The sequence below is a fragment of the Neophocaena asiaeorientalis genome, unplaced genomic scaffold (genome assembly GCF_003031525.2).
Source record: "Neophocaena asiaeorientalis asiaeorientalis breed wild unplaced genomic scaffold, Neophocaena_asiaeorientalis_V1.1 scaffold14, whole genome shotgun sequence".
Classification (NCBI taxonomy): Eukaryota; Metazoa; Chordata; class Mammalia; order Artiodactyla; family Phocoenidae; genus Neophocaena; species Neophocaena asiaeorientalis.
Window position 1 is genome coordinate 10748651 of NW_020175192.1, and position 22860 is coordinate 10771510.

Sequence of the window (22860 nt, forward strand, 5' to 3'; positions counted from 1 at the left end):
GTTTTGTAATTGTCAAAAAAAGTTTATTCTCTCAGAGCTCCTGCAAACCATAGTATTTTACCTGAAGACTATTTATTTGACAGAAATGTTTGATGACTTCCAACAGAGGGGCCAACATTGTAGCTTTGCCTTCAGAAACACCATCGATCCTTTTCACATTTTCAACTGTAGTAGGTCTGTCGTTTAAAAAATTAAAGTCAAGAAACAACTGAAATGTTACCACTCCAGCAACACAGCTAATAGATATTTAGCTTCAATACTGACACTCAATAAACATGGATTTTTTCCCAGCAACCAAAAACAATGTATAAAACAAGTAATTGTGTTTTATGATTCTTAGAGGACAACTAAGAGGCTAAGAAACTCAGAAGAAAATCTCATTCATTATTTACAAAGTTTTTACCTGTAACAATAAACTAGCTAACTAACTACCTCAGGCTTTTAATATTTCTTATTGTGTCCAATATGAAGAGAATGTCTGATGTCTTTTTTCTAAAAATCTGCCAATCTAATGATTACTCCTTTTCCTTTAAATATCTTCACTGAATATTAAAATGTGGTCTTTGAATATTTATTTTTAATGAAATAATTATTATAAGGTATATGCACTATGTAACATTATTAGAAAATTCTTCTCTAAAGTAACATCTCTCGAAAGAAATTTAGCAACAGAAACAATTTTTGAAAAGGAAGTATACAAGATGAGTACAATTACCAAGCAACAATTCTTTGGAAATAATTTCTTCTAAATATTTATTGACCACCTAGTGATTATTAGGCATTGTGCTAGGTACTTTGGAAAACACAAAAAGATGAGGAATATAACATCTTCATCACAGAGTTTAAAATCTAGAAGACACATATACATGAATACCAATAATAACAAAAAAATAAATAAAGCATTATGTAATAAGTGCCATAGAATCATCTTTTAAATTTACATTTCAAAGTCCTTTATGAATTCCACAGAGGAATCACTTTGCTGATAAGAACATGGAAGGCTTCATGGAGCAAATAACAATAAAGCCAGATCTTAAAGGATTTCCTAATAGGAGTTTTGGGAAATCAAGGAAACTACAAGTCAGAAGCAACAATGTAAATAAGCATATCGAAGTTGAAAAGGAGACAAACAAATGGTAAACAATCTAGGTAAGATGAAGCATTAAAATTCTGTGACTCAGATGGAAAAGAAGGTTTAAGTCCATAAATGGAAGGCCTTGAATTGTGGGCTAAATAAGTTAAGACAGTGGGAAACTAGTTAAGCAGAAGTACAACATGATAAAGATTAATTTGGTATTCATATATCAGAGGTATTTGGTATTCATATATCATATTCATATATCAGAGAGAGAGAGAGGCTGAAGAAAGAGTAACTAGTTAGAGGCTTTTGCAACAGTAAAAGGATAATGGTCTGAACTACCATGGTGTCACTAAAAAAAGAAAAGCATAGACAGACACAGAAGAAACACTGAAATGAAAAAGTCTAAAAACTATATAATAAGAGAAAGATGGGAATATATGTTAGAAGAGTAACAGTAACATCAGAGGTATTAAACAGGCGTGACTAGGAACATGATAGTATGACTAACAAAAATAAGGAATTCAGAAGGAAGAGTTTTGGCATTTGCATGAAATGCATGTACGGAGGGGTTGGTGGGTAGTGAGTTAGATTTTATATACACTGGATCTGATTGCTGAAAACAGTTGGTTTCATGTGGGACTAAAGCTCAGTGAAGAAACAGATCACTGGCAGCAACATGGGAGATTTGGGAACCACCTCTTGGATGTGACTGCTGGAGCCATAGTCATATTATCACTAAATGATGTATTTTACAAATCTATTATGTTAGAAGAAAATAAGTTAGAAATATGCAAATAGTTTACCTCATTTGGGCCATATCCACCAGTATCTTATTTGTTGCCAGAATAGCTGGAGGAACATTCATTTTATTGGCATGTTTCTGCCTAGCTTCCACCAATTTGCCATATAATGTAGTCTGAACGAAAAGCAAAGAAACAACATTTGTTTAAATGTACTTAGAAAAATCCAGCCCTTTATTTTTAGAGCTTCAGATATTACATTTCCCCCTTAGGATGAAAAATGAACTGTATCTTAGACTCTTAGCTAAAGAACAATTTTTAAAATACTGGCAAGAGAATTTTAAGCATGCGTAGACTCATAACTACCTTCTCAAAAACGAACTGCCTTTTTACAAAAGCCATACCTGAGTCTCCTGCTCTTTGGCTGAAATAACAGGTTCTGAGGACTTGTAATATTTTCCTGGTGATGGCACCATGATGCTAAAACATTTAAAAGAAAAGAAGTAATAAAAGCTTTTCTTTCTCCAAGTTCACTTTTTATTTTGCCCCCAAAATGAGAATATCTTTCCAAATCAATATTAACATTTATTTGTCACAATACCAGTAAGGCAACTATTACTTAAATGACAGCCTAGATTTTAAACATTTTGTATCAAATACATTCATTATAGAGGTAAAGTTAAAACTATAATTTGAGTCAATCACAAAACTGGTGCAATTAAGAACAGCATTTGCCTCCTCCTCATCAATCAAACACTTTGAAAGAAAATACTCCTTATCTATACCAAAGTAAAATTTTTTTCTAACCAAGAATGATACAATCTATAATTCTTCTTGTGATAGCACTATTTTTTGGCTGTTGAGGAACATTAGCATGGAATTAATCAAATTATTCACATTTTTCTTCAGAATCAAACTAAAAAAAAATAAGCCAAAAGGAGTAATTTTGCCTTTGACGCCTCGAAAGAATTTAAAACACCCAATTAGCAATTAACATGGTATGAAAGGCGCAAGACAGCAAACTAGATAGAAAACCAGGTTTTACAAGAGGCAACTTCACGGATAAATTAATTATAAAGAGGAAAAGTTACAAAAATGAAATTGCATAGAATAGCCTATGTAAAAGGTGTCAAATTTAAATAAATTTCTGCTTTTGGGGGGGAAAGAGAAGAACATGTTTGATATTTAAGAAATGTTTATAAATTTCCCTGTTTCAAGAATTAAAAATTTACAGTGTAAAGACTTCATTTTTACAATTATCAGATTTTATCACTAGAATAAAGAGTCAATTTGAACATGAGGAAAGAAAACTCCAGTTCAAAGAATTAGTCATAGCAGGTGACTCAAGACAACTATAAATTTGTTTTAAATAATAAGATATTTACCTTTATCTTAGTATTTATGGAAATCTTTATACTAATGGACTATTTGCAAATTGGTATGTTAAATTATTTCACAAAAAAATTTTATTATCATATATACTGGCAAAATTCTGTGTAACATATCCCTGAAGCAGAAAAATATGTGGAAAATGTTTTGCCTATGAATGCTATTACAAGTGCACAGAAGAAGAGTACAAAATATATAATAAGGGACTTCCTGGTGGTGCAGTGGTTAAGAATCTGCCTGCCAATGCAGGGGACACAGGTTCGAGCCCTGGTTCAGGAAGATCCCACATGCCGCGAAGCAACTAAGCCCCTGCGCCACAACTACTCAGCCTGTGCTCTAGAGCCCGTGAGCCACAACTACTGAGCCCACGTGCCACAACTACTGAAGCCCACTCGCCTAGAGCCCGTGCTCTGCAACAAGAGAAGCCACCGCAATGAGAAGTCCATGCACCGCAATGGAGGGTAGCCCCCGCTCGCCGCAACTAGAGAAAGCCCATGTGCAGCAATGAAGACCCAATGCAGCCAAAAATAAATAAAAATAAATAAATTTCTTTTAATAAAAAGGAATCTCAGTAAGTCTGGAATAAATTATGATAGAAAAATCATGAAAATCTTAAAAAAAAACCCAACATATATAATGAATATCATTGAAGAGATAAGTGGAAATCTTGTAACCATGAATCAAGAAAAGATTGCTATACATGATTAAAGAAAGAGAAGAAGAACAAATAGTTCTTAGAAATTAAAAATTTGATATCTAAAATTAAAATGTCACCAGATGGGAGAGGATATAAAGTCAAGGAACTCTCCAAGAGAGTAAACAAATAAAAACATTGAAAATAGGAGAAAATAAAATTAATAATAGCTTACTCATCCATTAAAAACAACGAAATAATGCCATTTGCAGCAACATGGATGGACCTGGTAATTTTCACACTAAGTGAAGTAAGTCAGACAGAGAAAGACCAATATCATTATGATATCGCTTATAAGTGGAATCTAAAAAAAAAAAAGTGATACAAATGAACTTGTTTACAAAACAGAAACAGACTCACAGACTTAGACAATGATTTTATGGTTACCAGGGAGGAAGGGTTGGGGAGAGGGGTAGATTCAGAATTTGGGACTGACATGTACACACTGCTATATTTTAAAAAGATAACCGAGGACCTACTATAAAAAAATAATTAGTAATAGGAACACTAAACAAGTAAAGAAAATAAAAAAGAGAATTATTAACATCAAGGAAAATTAAGAGTGGTGACCATAATAACACAGATTGCCTTAGTGTTATATAATATTTGAGTAGATACAGTAATGTAAAAACAAATTATTAATTTGACCAAAAATTAAAATATAATTTTGTTCTAAGGAAGGTGGGGGTGACATTGATGGAGAAGAAATGAAGGAAGGGGATATGGGAGACAAGCCCTAATTTACCATTATAGGATATCAAAAGAAAATTTCTAAAACCGGTAAGTCAAAAAAATAGTAATCTAAGCATGTCACTTAGAAATACGGAGGCAACCTCATACCTGTCAGAATGGCTATCATCAAAAAGTCTACTAATAACAAATGCTGGAGAGGGTGTGGAGAAAAGGGAACCCTCCTACACTGTTGATGGAAATGTAAACTGGTGTAGCCACTACGGAGGACAGTATGGAGGTTCCTCAAAAAACTAAAAACAGAGCTACCACATGATCCAGCAATCCACTCCTAGGTACACAGCCAGAAAAAACAAAAACACTAATACAAAAAGATACATGCACCTCAATGTTCACTATTTACAATAGTCAAGATATGGAAGCAACCCAAATGCCCATCAACAGACAAGTGGATAAAAAAGATATGGTGTAGATACATACAATGGAATATTACTCAGCCATAAAAGAGAATGAAATCCTGCTATTTACAACAACATGGATAGACCTAGAGAATATTATGCGTAGTGAAATAAGTCAGGAAGAGAAAGGCAAATACTGTATGCTATCACTTGTATGTGGAATCTAAAAAATAATACAAATGAATGTATATGCAAAACTCACAGGTTTTGCACCAAAGGGAAGAGGGAAGAGGGGAGGGGCTAATTAGGGGTACGGGATTGAAAGATACAAACTACTATATATAAAATATATAAGCAACAGGGGTGTATTTTATAGTACAAGGAATTGCAGCCATTATCTTGTAATAACTTTTAACGGAGTATAATCTGTAAGAATACTGAATCACCTGAAACTATATTGTAAATCAACTATACTTCAATTTTAAAAAAAAGGGAAGATGAGGTATTGTCAACAACAGCCCTCTTTCTTAGCCTTTTCCCCACTTTTTTTCAGCCTTTCAAGGAGAAATGTACAATAAATATTAATAAAATATATGCTGAAAAGGTGTTTGTTTTTTTGGCCGCACTGCACAGCAGGTGGGATCTTAGCTCCCCCCAGACCAGGGATCGAACCCACGCCTGCTGCATTGGAAGCGCAGAGTCTTAACCACTGGACTGCCAGGGAAGTCCCAAAAAGGTGTTTTTAAAAAAAGAAATATGGAGGCCAATGCCACAGAAACTGGTCAGAAGATTTGAGGGTGATTGCTTCTATAGAACAGAACAAAATGGGTTTGAGAAGGGTGTGAACTGGTGTGCTTTGTTATATGCCTTTAAGTCTCAACTGACTTTTAAAAACATTCACATGTATTATTTTGATGAAAATTCAAATGAAATTTAAAATAATAATTATGGATATGTAAGCATCCTTTTCACTTCTGTACACTAAGCCCATATATTAAAATTAACTTCTGGACCACTCGACAGTTGTCTCAAACTTAGTATGTCTATCACTAAACTAATTTAACCTCATCCCCTAAACATGCAGCCCTTCAAACCTGTCTTCCTCTTACATAGCCCAGTGAAGGAAATGGCAGCACTCACCCACCATCAAAGACAAAAACCCAAGCTTCACAGTCAAGTTCTCCATCTTCCTTAACCTGCCTATCTTTTCAATCACCGAGTCCTAGCAATTCCATCTCCTAAATATCTTACAAATCTCTCTCTCCCCACCCACTGCCACTTCCCTTGACTAATCTACCATAGCCTCTTGCAAACAACACAACAACAGCCTCCCTAGTTGTGTCTCTACAACTATGATCCCCCTGCAGTCCATTCCCTCCACAGACAGAGTCATCTACCACGGGTCGGCATGCTAGGGATGCACAGGCCAAATCTGTCTGTTCTGGTAAGGCTTGTAGTTAAGAATGGCTTCTTCTACATTTTTTAATAGTTAAAAAAAATCAAGAGGAAAACATTTTGTGGCATGTGAAAATTATATGAAAATTATATGAAAATCAAATTTCAGTGTCCCTAAATAAAGTTTTATTGGAACACAGCCATACTCATTCATTTACATATCATCCATGGCTGCTTTGAGGCCACAACGGCAAAGCTGTGTAGTTGAGACGGAGACCACATGGCCCTCAAAGCCTAAATTATTTCCTATCTGATCCTTCATGTTTGTCAACCCCTGTTCTCAACCATAAATTTGATCATGTCACTGTTCTGCCTAAAACCTTTCCTTAGTGCCCAACTGCTTTTATGATCAAATCGAGTGCCTGAAAGGAACTGGATATTTGAGACCCTGTTCAACTCTCCAGACTTAAATTTTCCCACTCCCTTGCTTCCCTCTATCAGGGAATTGCTAGCACACTGCTGAACCCCTCAATCATGTCATACCCTCTCTTGCTTTCAGGTTTTAGTACGTGGACCATTCCTCTGCTTAGAAAACATCCCTTCACTTCACCCAACTGCTACTTAAGCCTCAAGTGTCACTTCCAAAGTGTTTCCAAAGTGTTACAACCCTGGATTGTAATTTTCTGTTCCCTTATGTGTATATCCCACTAGAATATAAACTCTGGGAGGGCCAGTGACTATGTCTCTATTATCCTCCACTGAATCCCAGTGCCTAGAATAGTACATGGCACAAAGAAGATGCCACAGGGAATGTTTAAATGAAGAAATGCTTCAGCATATTGAACAGGTATATTGTTTTGCACACTCCTTAAACCTTTTGTTTACATTAAACACAGTATATATATCCAAACGAAAAGAAATTATTTGGGGTGGAATACTGGTATTATGGTAAATGTTTCTATCAGATCCAAAGTAGTATTACCTATCTAAGTGAGCAAACCGTTAAAGAACAAACCATTTTCTTTCACCTGCTATGTATGTAAGTGTAGTCCACTTAATCTGTGCGTATGTCCTAACAAGTTCTTTAAATTCTCCATTTTCAGACCTTCTGTAATTCTGTACATTCTCTACACTTTTAAGTCAGAAAGTCATTAAGCTTGAAAGCACAATAGGTGCATTACCTTTATTCTCTACCAACCCCAATATCTACCATTTTATGTTGCCATAAGACCTTTTTTTTTAAATGGAGTGGGAATATATATATTTCATACAAATATTATATAATAAGAGTGTTTAGATGCTAGAGGTTGACAAATATTGTTCTGAAAGTCAGCTCTGTTATTAGATGGATGCTCCTAACAAGTTAGTTAACTTCTTAACCTTTAGTCTCTTCAACTGTAAAATGGGGATAAATAATAGTAGCTAACTCATAGGTTACTGTAAGAATTAAATGAGATATTACTTATAAAATGCTTAGCATTTAGCACAGAGCCTGGCAAATAATAATGTCCAGAAGTGTCAGCTATTAAATTAATATTAAAACTATCATTTCATAAGTCTGCTTTAATAATTATAATACTAGAGGCTTATGTTTTAACTTCCTTCTGCCAATGAAATAGCCCAACATCTGACAGACCTTTCTCTCTAGGAAAGAATGAGAAAAAGTGCAAATAAAGTGAGCATAGAAAATAAAAATGTGAATTCTGTACCTTTTTTCAGGAATGTTACTCCCAGAAGAAGTTTTATCACGTGCTTTGTAAGAATACATCTTATACAAGCTGGGCTGCTTTTAAACATATAAAGGTCCATTCAAAAAAAAAAAGAGAGAAGTTTCAAAAAACGTTTAAAAATGAAGAAAATAAGATACAAAATATTACAATGATTTTTCCTTCTACTAACCAACTCATCAAATAAATCATCTGAAAATAAGCTCATGAATTATCAACTTCTAGGGCTCTAAAGGCAGTTAGAAATCCAATGTAATAACCCATTCCTCCCAAATCTATAGAGAATATATGATCAAAAGAATTCTTAGAGACATAGCAAGAGCCAAAGTCACAAAAATGATTCAATTACATTGTGTATACTTTAATAAAGCAGAAAAAGTTCACCAGAAAATTTAATTCAGCACATTTGTCCATCACCCCATCACCCTAGTATCCTCATTAGTAGAAGTCAGCCTGTGGATAAGTATTTAATCTGTAATTACCTAAGATCCAAAACAAAGCAAGAAAAGGTATGTATGTGTATGTGTCTATGTAACTGTAATGAGAACATTTAGGAATCAAGCTTATTTTTCCATCAACTAAAAGTATTATAATATCCAAAAAAAGATATTATAAGAAGTGTGATAATATCCAAGCCAAATGAGTTATAAAATAGGCTTAAAAGAAAATAAATAAACATTACTTTCTCAGATACTTCTGTTCTATTAACCCCAGAAATCATATATTGCATATTTTATTCTGTTCATATCATTTCTCTTTCCACATTTTATATCTTGTTATATATGGCATTTTCCTCTTTGAGTGGAAATAAAACAGAAAAATTTTAAACAGGAGTTGCATCAATAAAGAATGAAACAATAAGAACCACCTCTTTAATAAAAACAAACCTCTGAAGTTAATTCAACTGGTACTTGATTAGAGGAATGTTGCTCAGTGCCGGAAGATACAGCTTTAGAACTGAAAAATAAGAAAATTAAATTATCTCAAATGTTAAAATGTAATTTTCTAATACATGAATCATCACACCTCCACTCTTAGAAAGGCAGATAAGGTTATAGTACTCTTTTAGAACTGACGCTTTTTTAAATTGATTTCTCCCCTCCAAAGAGCTTAAGCTCTTCAAAGTCTAGATTTAAAACTCTTTGAAGTTTTTTAAGTTTAAAAGTAAAACTGATAATCTAAAGTACAACATAATGGTTATAGTCAATAATACTGTATTATAAACTTCAAAGTTTCACAGAGACTAGATCTTAATTGTTCTCTACACAAAAAAGAAGTGCTATTCAAGTGATGTGATAAAAGTGTTATCTAACGCTATTGCCATAATCACAATGCAATATATAAATGTATCAAGCCAACACTTGTGCACTTCAAGCTTACACAATGTTAAATGTCAATTATATTTCAATTTTAAAAAAAATTGAAAAATGATCGATAACATGTAAAGGTACTAAAAAGTAGGCAACACGTGTATTCCCTCCCTGTCCTCTATACATAAGAAGGAAATATGGTATATAGATTCTTCAACATTTACCTCAATGTTGCTTCTTTATTTTATTTATTTATTTATTTTAATTGAAGCATAGTCGATTTACGATATTGTATTAGTTTCAGGTGTACAGCAAAGTTACTTGGTTATACATATATGTATGTATGTCTCTATATTCTTTTTTTTCCTGATTCTTTTCCAGTATAGTTTATTACAAGATACTGAATATAGTTCCCTGTGCTATACACTTCTTTAATCAACAGGAGCAGCTTTCTAAGTACTATAGTCATCTACTTCCTATTCACCAAGACAGTGTTCTATGATTTATCATTCTCCCTACTGACTCCCACACCAAGTTGACTAAAAGAGGTATGCAAAAATGATTATCTTTACTCATTTTACTTTGTGTGGTACCTGTAAATTGGTACAAAATGAATCATTTAAATAACAGAAAACCCAGAAGTTAAAAAAAAAAACTGAAAAATGAACCTTGGTAGAAAAAACTCCTTTGGACACAATTCTTCATTAGCTTGAAGGATAAGGCTCTGAGGAGATGCTGTTTTGGCTTTAGCAAGCCAATTTCTACCCTATTGAACACAAGAAGAATCGTTTAATGCACAGTGAGAAAATTCAATCAAACAGGCAGACTTCTACATTGTTTACCTTTTCTGTAAGGGTGCAAATCTTTACAAATTTGCTTTGCCCAGGAACTTCTACCAAGAATCCCTCAGTTATGAGCTGATGGGAAAAAACCTTCCACCAATTCTCTGTGTGATCCTTGCCAGTGCCAAAGAAATTGTGACTGCGATATTTATCTTCAAGACGCTGGGAATTCTGAAATTAGGCATAAAATCAATTTCTTAAAATGTTTATTTAATTAAACAGGAGATGTAAAACACGAAATCGTCTATTGATTCTTTGGCTTTAACACTAAATTTCAGCTTTAAAAACCTACGGAATTTTTATACCCCTCCTGCTTGCTCTGATTACTTAAGTCACAAATAAATACACTCAAAATAGTGTTCCTTTTCTGTTTTAAATAATGGCAGGAAATTTCATATATAAATCACATGCATTTCCCAATGCATAGGTTTGGATATATTTGGAATATTTAACCTTTGCTATTTAGACCTTTTATTAACATACTCACATTGTTTGAAAACCGTGATCATAAATCTACAGCTCAAGACTTGAAGCATGGGTGTTAAAGACAGTGTGACCCATAGCTGGTAATCAGTGAGTGCAGTGCCAAGACTCAGGTTTCCACTGCGTTGTTGTCATTACTGTGCTTTTTGTCTGTGATGTTTCAGCAAAGTTTACTTAATCATTTCTGATTTAGCTGCTTCACTAAGATACATCAGAAAAAGCAGGTGCATGCTAGACAGTTGATGCTTTTGAGATATTCTTCCCTAAGTGACCAGAGGATTCCGATCGGAGACTCTTCATAGCCATCAAGGTCTAGAAATATTGGGGAAGCTAGCCCATCATATGCAATTCTCTTGTCCTCTAATGGAAATGACTCTACCCACCTTCACTCTCCACAGAGAACTTTTTCTATTCACTTGGCCCTCTGATTACCCCTTTTATAAAATTTTATTTATTTATTTATTTTTGGATGCGTTGGGTCTTCGTTGCTGCCCACAGGCTTTCACTAGTTGCGGCGAGCGGGGCCTGCTCTTCATTGCGGTGCACGGGCTTCTCATTGCAGTGGCTTCTCTTGTTGCCGAGCACAGGCTCTAGGTGGCTTCTCTTGTTGTGGAGCACAGGCTCTACGCGCACGGGCTTCAGTAGCTGTGGCACGCGGGCTCAGTAGTTGTGGCTCGTGGTCTCTAGAGCGTAGGCTCGGTAGTTGTGGCGCATGGGCTTAGCTGCTCTGAGGCATGTGGGATCTTCCCAGACCAGGGCTTGAACCCATGTCCCCTGCATTGGCAGGCAGATTCTTAACCACTGTGTCACCAGGGAAGTCCCTGATTACCTCCTTCATCCATCCTACGCATCTAAATACTACTTTTAAATGTGTATGGTACTATATAAACATAGGGCTCTCTGGAGAATTGCTTCCATCTAATGTATTTGCGGTGAATACAGCAGATTGTAATTCGAGGGTCATTCTGCCCTTCCTCCACTGTGACTTCTACCACAGAATCTGGGAAGTTACAAACACTATTTCTCAAACTTTCTTTCAACTAGGCTTCTGGATGTGATTTAAGTTCCACTAAACAAAGGTATTTTTGCATGACATCTACACGCAGGAAGTGAGGCAAAGGGGTCTACTTTGCTATATTTGCAGGTATGCATGACTGTGGAGGGGTTTGCTTTTTATGAGAAAGTGTTAGCAAAGAACCTAGCATATAGCTTCTAGCTTCCTAAGTAACAGGAGACATTCATTTTGTTGATACAGATTATAGAAGGCAGCTCCCAGATCAAGCAGAAGTAGAACCTTCCTGATTGTTACAGCTCCCTATTCAGCGCAGTTTGGGGTCAGGCACTGACAGATAACTTCTTAACCACAGAAGAGGCAACTGCTTCCATGGAAGATTATTTTGCAGTATAATCTTATCAACAATACTCTAAGACACTTAACACCCAGTAATAAATACCTTTCTGTTTAAATTCGCTAGACTGATCATGTGCTTCATAACAAATACTGTATTTTAGGTTATATTCATGTTTCAAAAACATTCACACCTTGAGTATGTCAAGAAGTTCCTGTATTCTAAAATTTTCAATATGAAATACAATCTAAAATTTGAGAAATAGGTACATCCTGTCACTCAACATTTTCATATTTCATCTATACTCTAATGATGGTTTAACAATCAGTGCATATTCAAATCCAGGGATCAAAATGAAAAGAATATACAGAATGAGTTCCAGCAGACATAACTCAAGCACTAGAAGCCTCACTATATTACAAATGTATTGGTTTTGTTCAACTGATGAAAACGTTACGGTTACAAGTTTATCATTTTGGAATGTTAAAAATGTGAATACAAGTGAAATAACCTAAAAAGACTGATCCCTCACATAAAGAAATCTAGGCTGAAATTAGATTAGATTAGGAAAGTTCCCATCAGAGACACATCAGTGCCCAGATACACTGAGCTTTTTTAAAACACAGGCTTCTTATAGGTTTAATTAACAGGGTCTGGAACATGCATTCTAAAAATAAAAATTGAAATTGAATTTTGTATTAAAATAGCTAAGTAATAAAGCTTTAGTATCATGGTGATTATATTTACAAAAATTGTACTAGAACAAGATTCAGAGAAACAGAAACACCCACGTATAACGTGGCACTTTTTTCCACAACAACCTCTACTACCTATACTAACTGACTTTGGTTTGATTTGTGTAGAATGTTTAAAATCAAACATCACAGAATTTCAGATCTGGAAGGAACAATGGAGCTCATTGATCTATCTAGTCATTTTTACTCAGATACAATCAGAGGCTCAAAGATGTTAAGTGGTAGCCTAAGGTCACAGAGGTAAGACTAGGACACAGTCCTCCAGACCACTACACCAGGGATATATATACACACAGACACACAGACACCAATATACATACATATACATATATACTGATTGTAGTTAGTGCAACTAGACCACCTGGGTTCAAGTCACAGTTCCAGTACTTACTAGCTTTTGGATTTTGGGCAAGTCAGTTACTTAACTTACCTGTGTTTCTATTTCCTCAGCTGCTATACAAGTATAATAATACTTCTTATCCTTTAACTTAGCCTGCCTTCCTTAACATAAAAGCAAAAGCCCTGACTCAGTATTAAGTCAGTTTTCCCAGAACATTTGTAATGGCATTCTACACCTGCTGGGGGCTTACCTTTATAGTAGGAGAATCTATTGCTTGCAAACTAATAACACCAAAGACATTAAGTTGCCTAACTAGTACTTATTAGCAATCTGGACACTAGAAATTATTCCTCTAGCCTTCCCTTTCGTAAGCAGAAAACAACCTGAAGTGAATGAACACATTTGCTGATATAAAGAAATGAGATGTTCTTCTAATTGGTAGGGGTAACTGTCCCTTCCCCTCATGATCAATAATCATTGTGAATACTGTGTACTGTGTGAATAAATTTACACTGTCATGTTTCCATGGCAATCACCATACATAAAACGAAATACTTCTGCTCTTTGACACAGAGCATTTTGTTTTAAAGAAATCATATTCCCTTTTCAACGAGAAATCCAAATTTACCCAAGTAACATTTCTGAAAAAACAGAATAAGGATTTTCAACAACAAATGTCTTAAAAAAAAAAACAAAAACCACAGATGTCTAACAATTTCTTACTCTGAGCGAGGCATCTTCCATTAATTACTTATATGTTCTAGTTAACTTAATGTTCCAGGTTAACCCACTGATGAAGTAAAACTGCTAAGGATGAGGAAGCTGCCATAGCGGGTACAGGGATTTGGGCACTGATTTCAAGGAGTGCACAATTACACATGCGCATATCCCTTACCAACCATAAATCTTCATTCTAGCATCTCTAGATCATTCAACGTAAAAATACAAATTTAAAACTGCATGTGAACAGCATAATAAAACAGACACAGCCCTAGAACGTTAGTTAGGAAAGCTGTCGCTCATCCTGCTTCTGGCACGAAGTAATGACCTGACATGACACAGGTCATTTAACTTTCTGGGACTTAGTATTAACCGCTGTATAATAAGGTGGTAGAGTTAAATCATCTTTTTGCTCTAAGAGTCTCTACTTCTATGGGACAAAGTCTCAAAAATGGAAGTTATCAACCCATTCTTCTCCTTTAAAAAGCAGGCTGGAAAAATCAGGGTACCAAACGGATGCATCAGGGTATTTGGAAACCTATGAACAGATCGATGTGTGTTAGAATAAAGGGAGCCGACTGGCCAGAGCACAAGTCCCAAAGGATCACTTTCTAATAAAAGCCAAATCTTCCGCACCATTATCTGATAGAGAAAACAAACTTGCCACTTCTCTAAATTAACTTCTTTAAAAATGACGATTGCTTGTTGTGGTAGTTCTTTCAGCTGGGAATGCCACACTCCTCTCCACCTTCTTCCCTCGGGTTGGCTCTCAATGCCCAAATCTACTCTTATCATCCACAGAATAGAAAAGCACCGGTGATACCATAACAAAGACTTCTCTAGTTTCACAGCCATTAACAAGCACTCTCTCTTCAGAACTTAAATAATACTTTATATCTATTCATATGTCCCCGATCTCTTTTTATGCTGCGATATACTTATTTATTCTCAAGTAACACACCTTCCATATTAGATGATGTCTCATCTAATTCCACTTTGAATTCCCCACAAAACAGAGTACAGTAGCTCACACAAAAATAGATGTTTTGGGAATTCCCTGGCGGTCCAGTAGTCAGGAGTCCATGCTTCCACTGCAGGGGGCACGGGTTTGATCCCTGGTTGGGGAACTAAGATCCCGCATACCATGCAGCGCAGCCAAAAAAAAAAAGTTTAATAACTAGCAGAAAAAAGTAGTTATAAACTCTTAAGAAGTTTTAGATTCCTGTGTTCTTAAAGTACAAAATAAGTCCATAGTTTCTGTCTATATTTTAACTAATTTTTTTTTTTCTTTTGCCTCTTTCCCAGTTCCTACAGGCCAAAGAAGTTCACAGCTGCCGCTTCAGGGCTTAAAAAGGTCATTTCTGGGACTGTTATTCTATGTGAACAATAAAGCCAAAATACAAAGTTACAATAATTATCTCTAGGAATATATTTCAACCTGACGAAATAGCTTGTCCGAAAAATTAAACGGATAACCCTCTCCTGTTAGAAAGTTTGAAAATTATAAAGGGTAATTAAAACTAACAATAGTTTCCCAATGGCTGCCTATAGTCAAAGCATCTTTTATCAAAAGTGTTCTCTAGGGCTTCCCTGGTGGCGCAGTGGTTGGGAGTCCGCCTGCCGATGCAGGGGACGTGGGTTCGTGCCCCGGTCCGGGAGGATTCCGCATGCTGCGGAGCGGCTGGGCCCGTGGGCCATGGCCGCTGAGCCTGCGCGTCCGGAGCCTGTGCTCCGCGACGGGAGAGGCCACAACAGTGAGAGGCCCGCGTACCGCAAAAAAAAAAAAAAAAAAAAAAAAAAAAAAAAGTGTTCTCTAATTCTGGAGCACTTTGATAACATGATCAGGAGAGAGGTTTCACTTAATCTCCTGATTATGCAAATTAATGACTGTGTCTGTTTTCTAATCTGTAAAATTAAGATAACTGCATATCTTAATACTTAATTCACAAAGATGTTTAAAGATTTTTATGTGGGGCTTCCCTGGTGGCGCAGTGGTTGAGAGTTCGCCTGCCGATGCAGGGGACACGGGCTCGTGCCCCAGTCCGGGAAGATCCCGGGAGAGGCCACAACAGTGAGAGGCCCGTGCTCCGCGACAGGAGAGGCCACAACAGTGAGAGGCCCGCGTACTGCAAAAAAATAAAAAAAGATTTTTATGTGGTGAGCTATTTAGACCCCTAAAACAAAGTTCCTTAGGCAATATTTAATTTCCAGCAAAACTTATGCTTTAAAAACAAAATTTTAAACTCCATTCACAAACACCTGAATGGCCTGAATAATCATTTATACTATTTTTATACTATTTTTAAACATCCTATGTAAGAGAGGAGAATCATGTGCTACTGAAATATTTGTTTCATATGTACAAATATTACCTCTTTAAATGAACTCCAAGAGCTTCAAGTTTAAGATACTTAATCATCTTACAAATGAAAATTATCTGTAAAGATATTAATTTTTCCTAAATTAGTTAAGGTAGACGATTCACTAAATTCTCAAAGGAAATACAATTATAATTTAAAAAATGATATCCCAGTAGATACCAAGATCACTGAAATTGGGGGAAAAAAACTTGCCTTATTTTCACTGTACTTAATGTCTACAAATTTTCGTTAAATGGCTTTTTAAAAAAGTTTTACACCTTTATCTAGCAAGGGTAATATAAAATTTCACAAAGAATAAACTTCTTAATTTGCAGACTCCCAGAAGAGACTGTTGGTATAAGCAGTCTGACTTGGTTTTCAAATAATAGGTGAAATCTGATCCGTCTTGTGACCAGTTCAAGTTTGTCTAGGAGCCCACTTCCACTTACCTGTTGATACTGGATACTGCTGGATTACACCAAATTAAAACAAGGATAATTTTTATAAATTATACATTCAGCTGGGATACACAGGTTTTAAAGATGACAGAGACAAGAAATTTTCATAGATCTCAATTACATTAAATCTATCCCTTGCAACTTAAATTCTTTTTAAAAAAAAAAAGCACTCATATCAGCTAAACCAAGTTCCTTAGGCAACACTTCTACCGTTAAATTTCTAACCAAACTTGAGATTTAAGAACAAAATTTTAAACTCCATAATCTAAAAACATCAGTACCTGAAGTTAATATATTTTTAGCATTTCATTAAAAGTATTTCACAACTGGCTAACTTAATAAGTCCCTTTCAAAACAAAACAAAAACTCAGAAAGTAAATATTTACACAAAGTATTTGAGAATTTAAGAAATGAATGCTGACCTAAATTATTTTAAAAATTCTACATACAGGGCTTCCTTGGTGGCGCAGTGGTTAAGAATCCGCCTGCCAATGCAGGGGACACGGGTTCAAGTCCTGGTCCGGGAGGATCCCACATTAGTTGCTGTGGAGCAACTAAGCCTCTGAGCCACAACTGCTGAGCCTGCATCTAGAGCCCGCGAGCCACAGCTACTGAAGCCAGGGCACCTGGAGCCCGTGCTCCGCAACAAGAGAAATCACCGCAATGAGAAACCTGCGCACCGCAACAAAGAGTAGGCCCCGCTCACCGCAACTAGAGAAAAGCCCACACACAGCAACAAAGACCCAACACAGCCAAAAATAAATAAGTAAAATAGATAAAGAAAGAAAACAAAACAAAACAAAATTCTACAAAGTGAGAATTTTAATCTCCACTTTTAGTATATTTTTAATAAATATATGTAGTTGCAAAGGAGTCTATCTCCCATTTTTGGTTTATTCAACTAACGTCAATATATACTACTTAACTTTACAGACTTCTAAATCAGGAATAAAATCATATAAACAAAAGGACTACAGAAAAAGCTCTCTGGCTATAAGGGTCATGACCTACTCATATTTGTACCTGCAACTGTTAGCATAATGCTGGCACACTAATCACTCAAAGAAAAGTAGCAGAATTAACTATTCATTGGTGAAGAAAAAGAACTTTCTTAGAATTTTAAATACTTCTGATTAGAAATAAAATAGAAGGAAAGAAAAAATATACTACCAAATATTATTATTGAACTTAGACATTCACAAATAATCACTGAAATTTAAATTTTGCTCAAAAAATTTACTACTTCACAGGGCACCAAGATACAAATTTGTTCTACCTGTCCCTTGACACAATGAAAGTAAACTTTTCTTAATTGTCCCATAAAAGACCAGTCTAGGGATTCATCTAACTGCAATGTAATAAACTGAAACAGACAGCCTGGAAGCATTGTCTTAATGATACACACAGGTTTTGTCAAAGGTAATGAATGCAGTGCTTAAATGGAACTTAATATGACTCTCTGAGTTCTGATAACTAAAGCCAAAGCTATAATTGTAAAACAGCAAACCTCTGAAGAAAAGTGTAATAGGAGTAAAAGAAGAACTCTGAAGGTGACTCACAGACATACTTACAGATCCTCGGAGAAATAAAATTGGAACCCCAATTCCAAACTTTTCGCCTAAGATGGTCACGGCAGATAAGAGCTGGAATGCTTGTGGACCAAAGTCCTGTGACATATCATCTGAGTCATCAATGGAAAAGCAGCGATCCAATCTAAATAAAAACAATATGTAAAGAAAGCTTAGCCAAGGCATATACCTTTAGAAATAAAAAGATTTAGTGTAACAGTTAGCCCAGTAAAAAAATATCTCAAATGTGCCAACTGCTTCAGAAGCTAAAAACAAAGTTCAATACAGCTGAGAGCATGTAAAGTATGTAAAACATGAAATATAAACGATAATATAGCATCACAGGTATGTTATATTAATGGTTCTCGACACTAGTGCCCTAGGATCCAAGTTTCACAGGAGGTATCTTGGGCCATAGAAAGAAACAGGTTCAAGCAAGCAGAACGCAGGATTACAGCTCAAATAGCTCCACTTGATCTACTGTATAAATACTGGACTTTTGTGTTAGGTTTTGATGGAAGAAAAGGTTTATTGCCCACCCCCACCCCTGTCGCAAAACTTCTGAACTGAAAAAACACATCTCCTATGCAAGAAGTTGTTAAAGTCATACTTTAAAATATGACCAAAGATTATAAGCTTTTCATGTAAGTCCATTTAGAAGTTAAATTCCTAAGCCATCCTTCAGGTAGAAATTATCATTAACACAAATTAATGAAATTCTCATTTGTATTAATTCTCATTAATACAAATGAGAATTCTTTATGGCATGTTGAGAACAAAAGGACTCAGAAAAAATCAACTAATATAGTTCAACCACCTAATTCAGTTGCTTTCTTTATAATAAATATCTTTGAAATAGCAATAAGAATATAGTCAGTATTCTAGATATATTTTTAGGGAAAAAAAGGCTACGTTTAGGTTTATTCTCTATTTTAACTTCTTTAATAGGATACTTAGTTCATTAATTTTCTTTTCTAATATGAGTATTTAAAGCTATCAAATTCCCACCAAGTATCACCTATGCTGCAACATACAAGTTTTAATGTATATTACTGTAATTATCACTAAGTTCTAAAAATGTTTTAATTTCCAGTTTGAGTTTTTTCCTTGATTGACGAGTTACTTTAGAACATTATTTTAAATTTCCAAATGAATGAGAATTTCCCTTTTTATTCTCTTGTTTACTTCTAATTCTGTTGCATTCTGGCCAGATAATGTGGTGTGTTTGAAAGCAATACACTGAAAACTTGATACAGGTTACAGTCTAGTACAGAGGTCAGAAAACTCTTCCTATTAAGGGCCAGACAGTAAACAGCTTAGGCTTTGTGGGCCAGACAATCTCTGTGTCACAACTACTTAGCTCAACTCTGCAAAAACAGCCATAGATAATATATAAACAAAAGGGCATGGCTGTATTACAAAAAAACTTTATTTACAAAAACAGGCAGTGAGTGGATTTGGTCCATGGGCCATAGTTTGCCACCCACTGTTTTAATATATAGTACATTTTAAAATTTTTATTTATTTATTTTTGGCTGTGTTGGGTCTTCATTGCTGTGCACGGGCTTTCTCTAGTTGTGGCGAGCAGGGGCTACTCTTCGTTGCAGTGCACAGGCTTCTCATTGCGGTGGCTTCTCTTGTTGTGCAGCACGGGCTCTAGGCACACGGGCTTCAGTAGTCGTGGCTCACGGGCTCAGTAGTGGTAGCTCACGGGCTCTTGAGCACAGGCTCAGTAGTTGTGGTACACGGACTTAGTTGCTCTTCCCGGACCAGGGCTCGAACCCGTGTCCCCTGCATTGGCAGGAGGATTCTTAACCACTGCACCACGAGGGAAGTCCCTATAGTTCATTTTTATAAATATGCCATCTATGTTTGAGAAGTGTAGTCTCTAATTCCGCGCTTCCCAGCCCGTGTGCTACAAATGGATTATAGGTGTGCTGAAGGTTAATCCCTTGAGACCTTAGGGTTCTGAACAGAACCTACACTCAATGAGCCATTAACTATGTGGGTGGGTCACGAAGTAAAAATGTTTGAGACACATTACTCTAATTGCTTGGTAAAGGCTTCTACATACTGCATGTCCAATAAATCAGACTTGTTACCATATTGACCAGATTTTCTACTGCTTCCTAATTTTTTGATTGCTTAACCTACCAATAACTAAAAATTATAATCAACCTCTCCTACTTTGATGGTGGAATTGTTGATTTCTTCCAGCTTTTCTGTCAGTCTGTGCTTTACATAGTTGTAGGTTTTTTTTTAAAGGTGCATAGAACAATTCTGTCCTCTTGGTGGAGGAACCATTTATCACTGCATAGAGACCATCTCCATCCCTAATAAAACTCCTTCTGTCTAACAGTATACAGCTACCACACCTAGTATATGGTTAGCTAAACTACATACACCATTTGTATTTTATTTTTTCAATTAATATACAGTTAAGTTGATTGTATGTCTGTGTGTGTGTGTTAAGGTCTACAAATTTAAACACATTCATAGACTCTTCTAACCATCACCACAATCAGAACATGCAACAAATCCATCACTGCAAAATACTCCCTTGTGCTGTTCCTTTGTAATCATAACCTTGACCCCATCCCTCTAATCTCTGGCAACCACTAATCTTTTCTTCATATCTACAGTGCAGTTTTATGTTTGAGAGAATATCACATAAATAGTAGAACTGGCATTATTTCTTCTTTTGGGGGGGCAGAATTTGCCACTGAAATCACTTGGGCTAGGGAATTTTATTTTCGGAAGTTTTTAACAAGGATCCAATTTCAACAGTGGTAGGATTATTCAGGTTATGTACTTCATTATGAGTGAGGGGTTTTTTTTGTTGTTTTTTTGTGTGTGTGTGTGAGTGAGTTTTATTAGTCTGAGGTTTTCAAGGAATTGGTCCATTTCACCTAAATTACTGAATGTATGTGCACTGAGTTATTCATAGTATTTCCTCATTATCCTTTTAATGTCTGTTGTGGCTAGAGTGAAATTCCCTCTCTCAGTCCTGATATTGGTAATCTGTGTCTCCTCGTCGTCTTTTTTTTTTTTCTTTTTAGAACTTTCTATCAGTTTTATTGACCTTTTCAAAGAATGAGCTTTTGAGTTCATTGGTTTTCTCTAATTGTTTTTGTTTTCTATTGATTTATGCTCTTATCTTTATTCTTTCCTTCCTTCTGCTTCCTTTTAGTTTTCTTTACCCCTATTTGCTAGTTTAAGGTGGAAGCTTAATTACTAATTTGAAACCCTTCTTCTACTGTAAGTATTTAATGCTCTAATCTTCCCTGTCAGTATCATTTTAGCTGTACCCCATATATTTTGTATTTTCATTTCACTCAGTTCAAAATATTTTCTGATTTACCTTGAGACTTCCTCTTTGACTAATGGATTATTTAGTAGTGTGTTACTTAATTTCCAAGTGTTTGGAGACTTTCCTGTTATCTTTCTGCTGTTGATTTCTAGTTTCATTCCATTTTAGTTAGAAAATGTATTCTGTATAAATACAAATCTTTTAAATGTGTTAAGGTTTGTTTTATGATCCAGAATACAGTCTATTTTCATGAACATTCCATCTGCACCTGAAAAGAACGTGTATCTGCTGTTGTTAGGTGGAATGTTCTATAAAAGTCAATTAGTCTGCTGACAGTCCTGTTCCATTTCTTCTATTTTCTTACTGATTTTCTGTCTACCAGCTCTATTAACTACTGAGAGATGCTGAAGTCACCAACTCTACTTACGGATTTCTCTATTTCTCCTTTCAATTCGGTCAGTTCTTTTTAAAGTATATACACATTTAGGATTAGGTGTTCTTGGATATAATGGTTATCTTTGTGTGTCAGCTTGGCTAGGCTATGGTACCCAGTCATTTGGTCAAACACTAACCTAGATGTTGCTATAAAGGTATTTTGTAGATGGGATTAACATTTATAATCAGTTGACTTTAGGTAAAGGAGCTGACCCTTGATAATGTGAGTAGGTCTCATCCAATCAGATGAAGGCCTTAAAGAGCAAAGACTGAGGTTGGCTGGAGAACAAGGAATTGTGACTCAAAACTGTAATGTAGAAACCCTGCCCAACTTTCCAGCCTGCTAGGCTGCCTACAGATTTCAGGCTTGCCAACCCCTACAACTGCATGAGCCAATACCTTAAAATTAACCTCTCTCTCCCTCTCTCATTATCTCTGTCTGTGTGTGTGTGTGTGTGTGTGTGTGTGTGTGTGTGTGTACACATATGTGCATGTATTGCTCTGGAGAACCCTGACTGATACATTGGTAAACTGACTCTTTTATCATCATGTAATGCCCTTCTTTATCCCTGCTAATATTCTTCCTCCAAAGTCTCCATTATCTGACATTAAAAGTAACAACTCCAGCTTTCTTTTGATTAATGTTTTCATGGTATACAGTTTTTATCTTTTTATTTTTAATCTACCTATATAATTATACTTATAGTGGATTTCTTGTGGACAGCATTTGGTTGGGTCATATTTTTAAACCAATTCTAACAATTTTTGCCTTTAAATGGTATTTTTTTTTTTTTTTTTTTTTTTTTTTTTGTACGG

General features: G+C 35.6%; 1 protein-coding gene across 4 annotated transcripts in view; it reads right to left on the minus strand.

Annotated features, from left to right (window-relative positions):
• The window catches only part of WRN (WRN RecQ like helicase), a 127556-nt gene that overhangs the window by 14047 nt on the left and 90649 nt on the right, over nt 1–22860 (minus strand). For 3 of the 4 annotated variants that reach the window (XM_024765138.1, XM_024765137.1, XM_024765135.1), the window contains exons 23-30: nt 18303–18444; nt 10267–10437; nt 10093–10190; nt 9002–9071; nt 8097–8173; nt 2226–2301; nt 1885–1997; nt 62–176 (exon numbers count right to left, since the gene is read on the minus strand). In XM_024765138.1, coding sequence (XP_024620906.1) covers nt 62–176; nt 1885–1997; nt 2226–2301; nt 8097–8173; nt 9002–9071; nt 10093–10190; nt 10267–10437; nt 18303–18444 — 862 coding nt within the window. The remainder of the gene's footprint in view (nt 1–61; nt 177–1884; nt 1998–2225; nt 2302–8096; nt 8174–9001; nt 9072–10092; nt 10191–10266; nt 10438–18302; nt 18445–22860) is intronic. The other variant, XM_024765136.1, reaches the window with a different exon arrangement.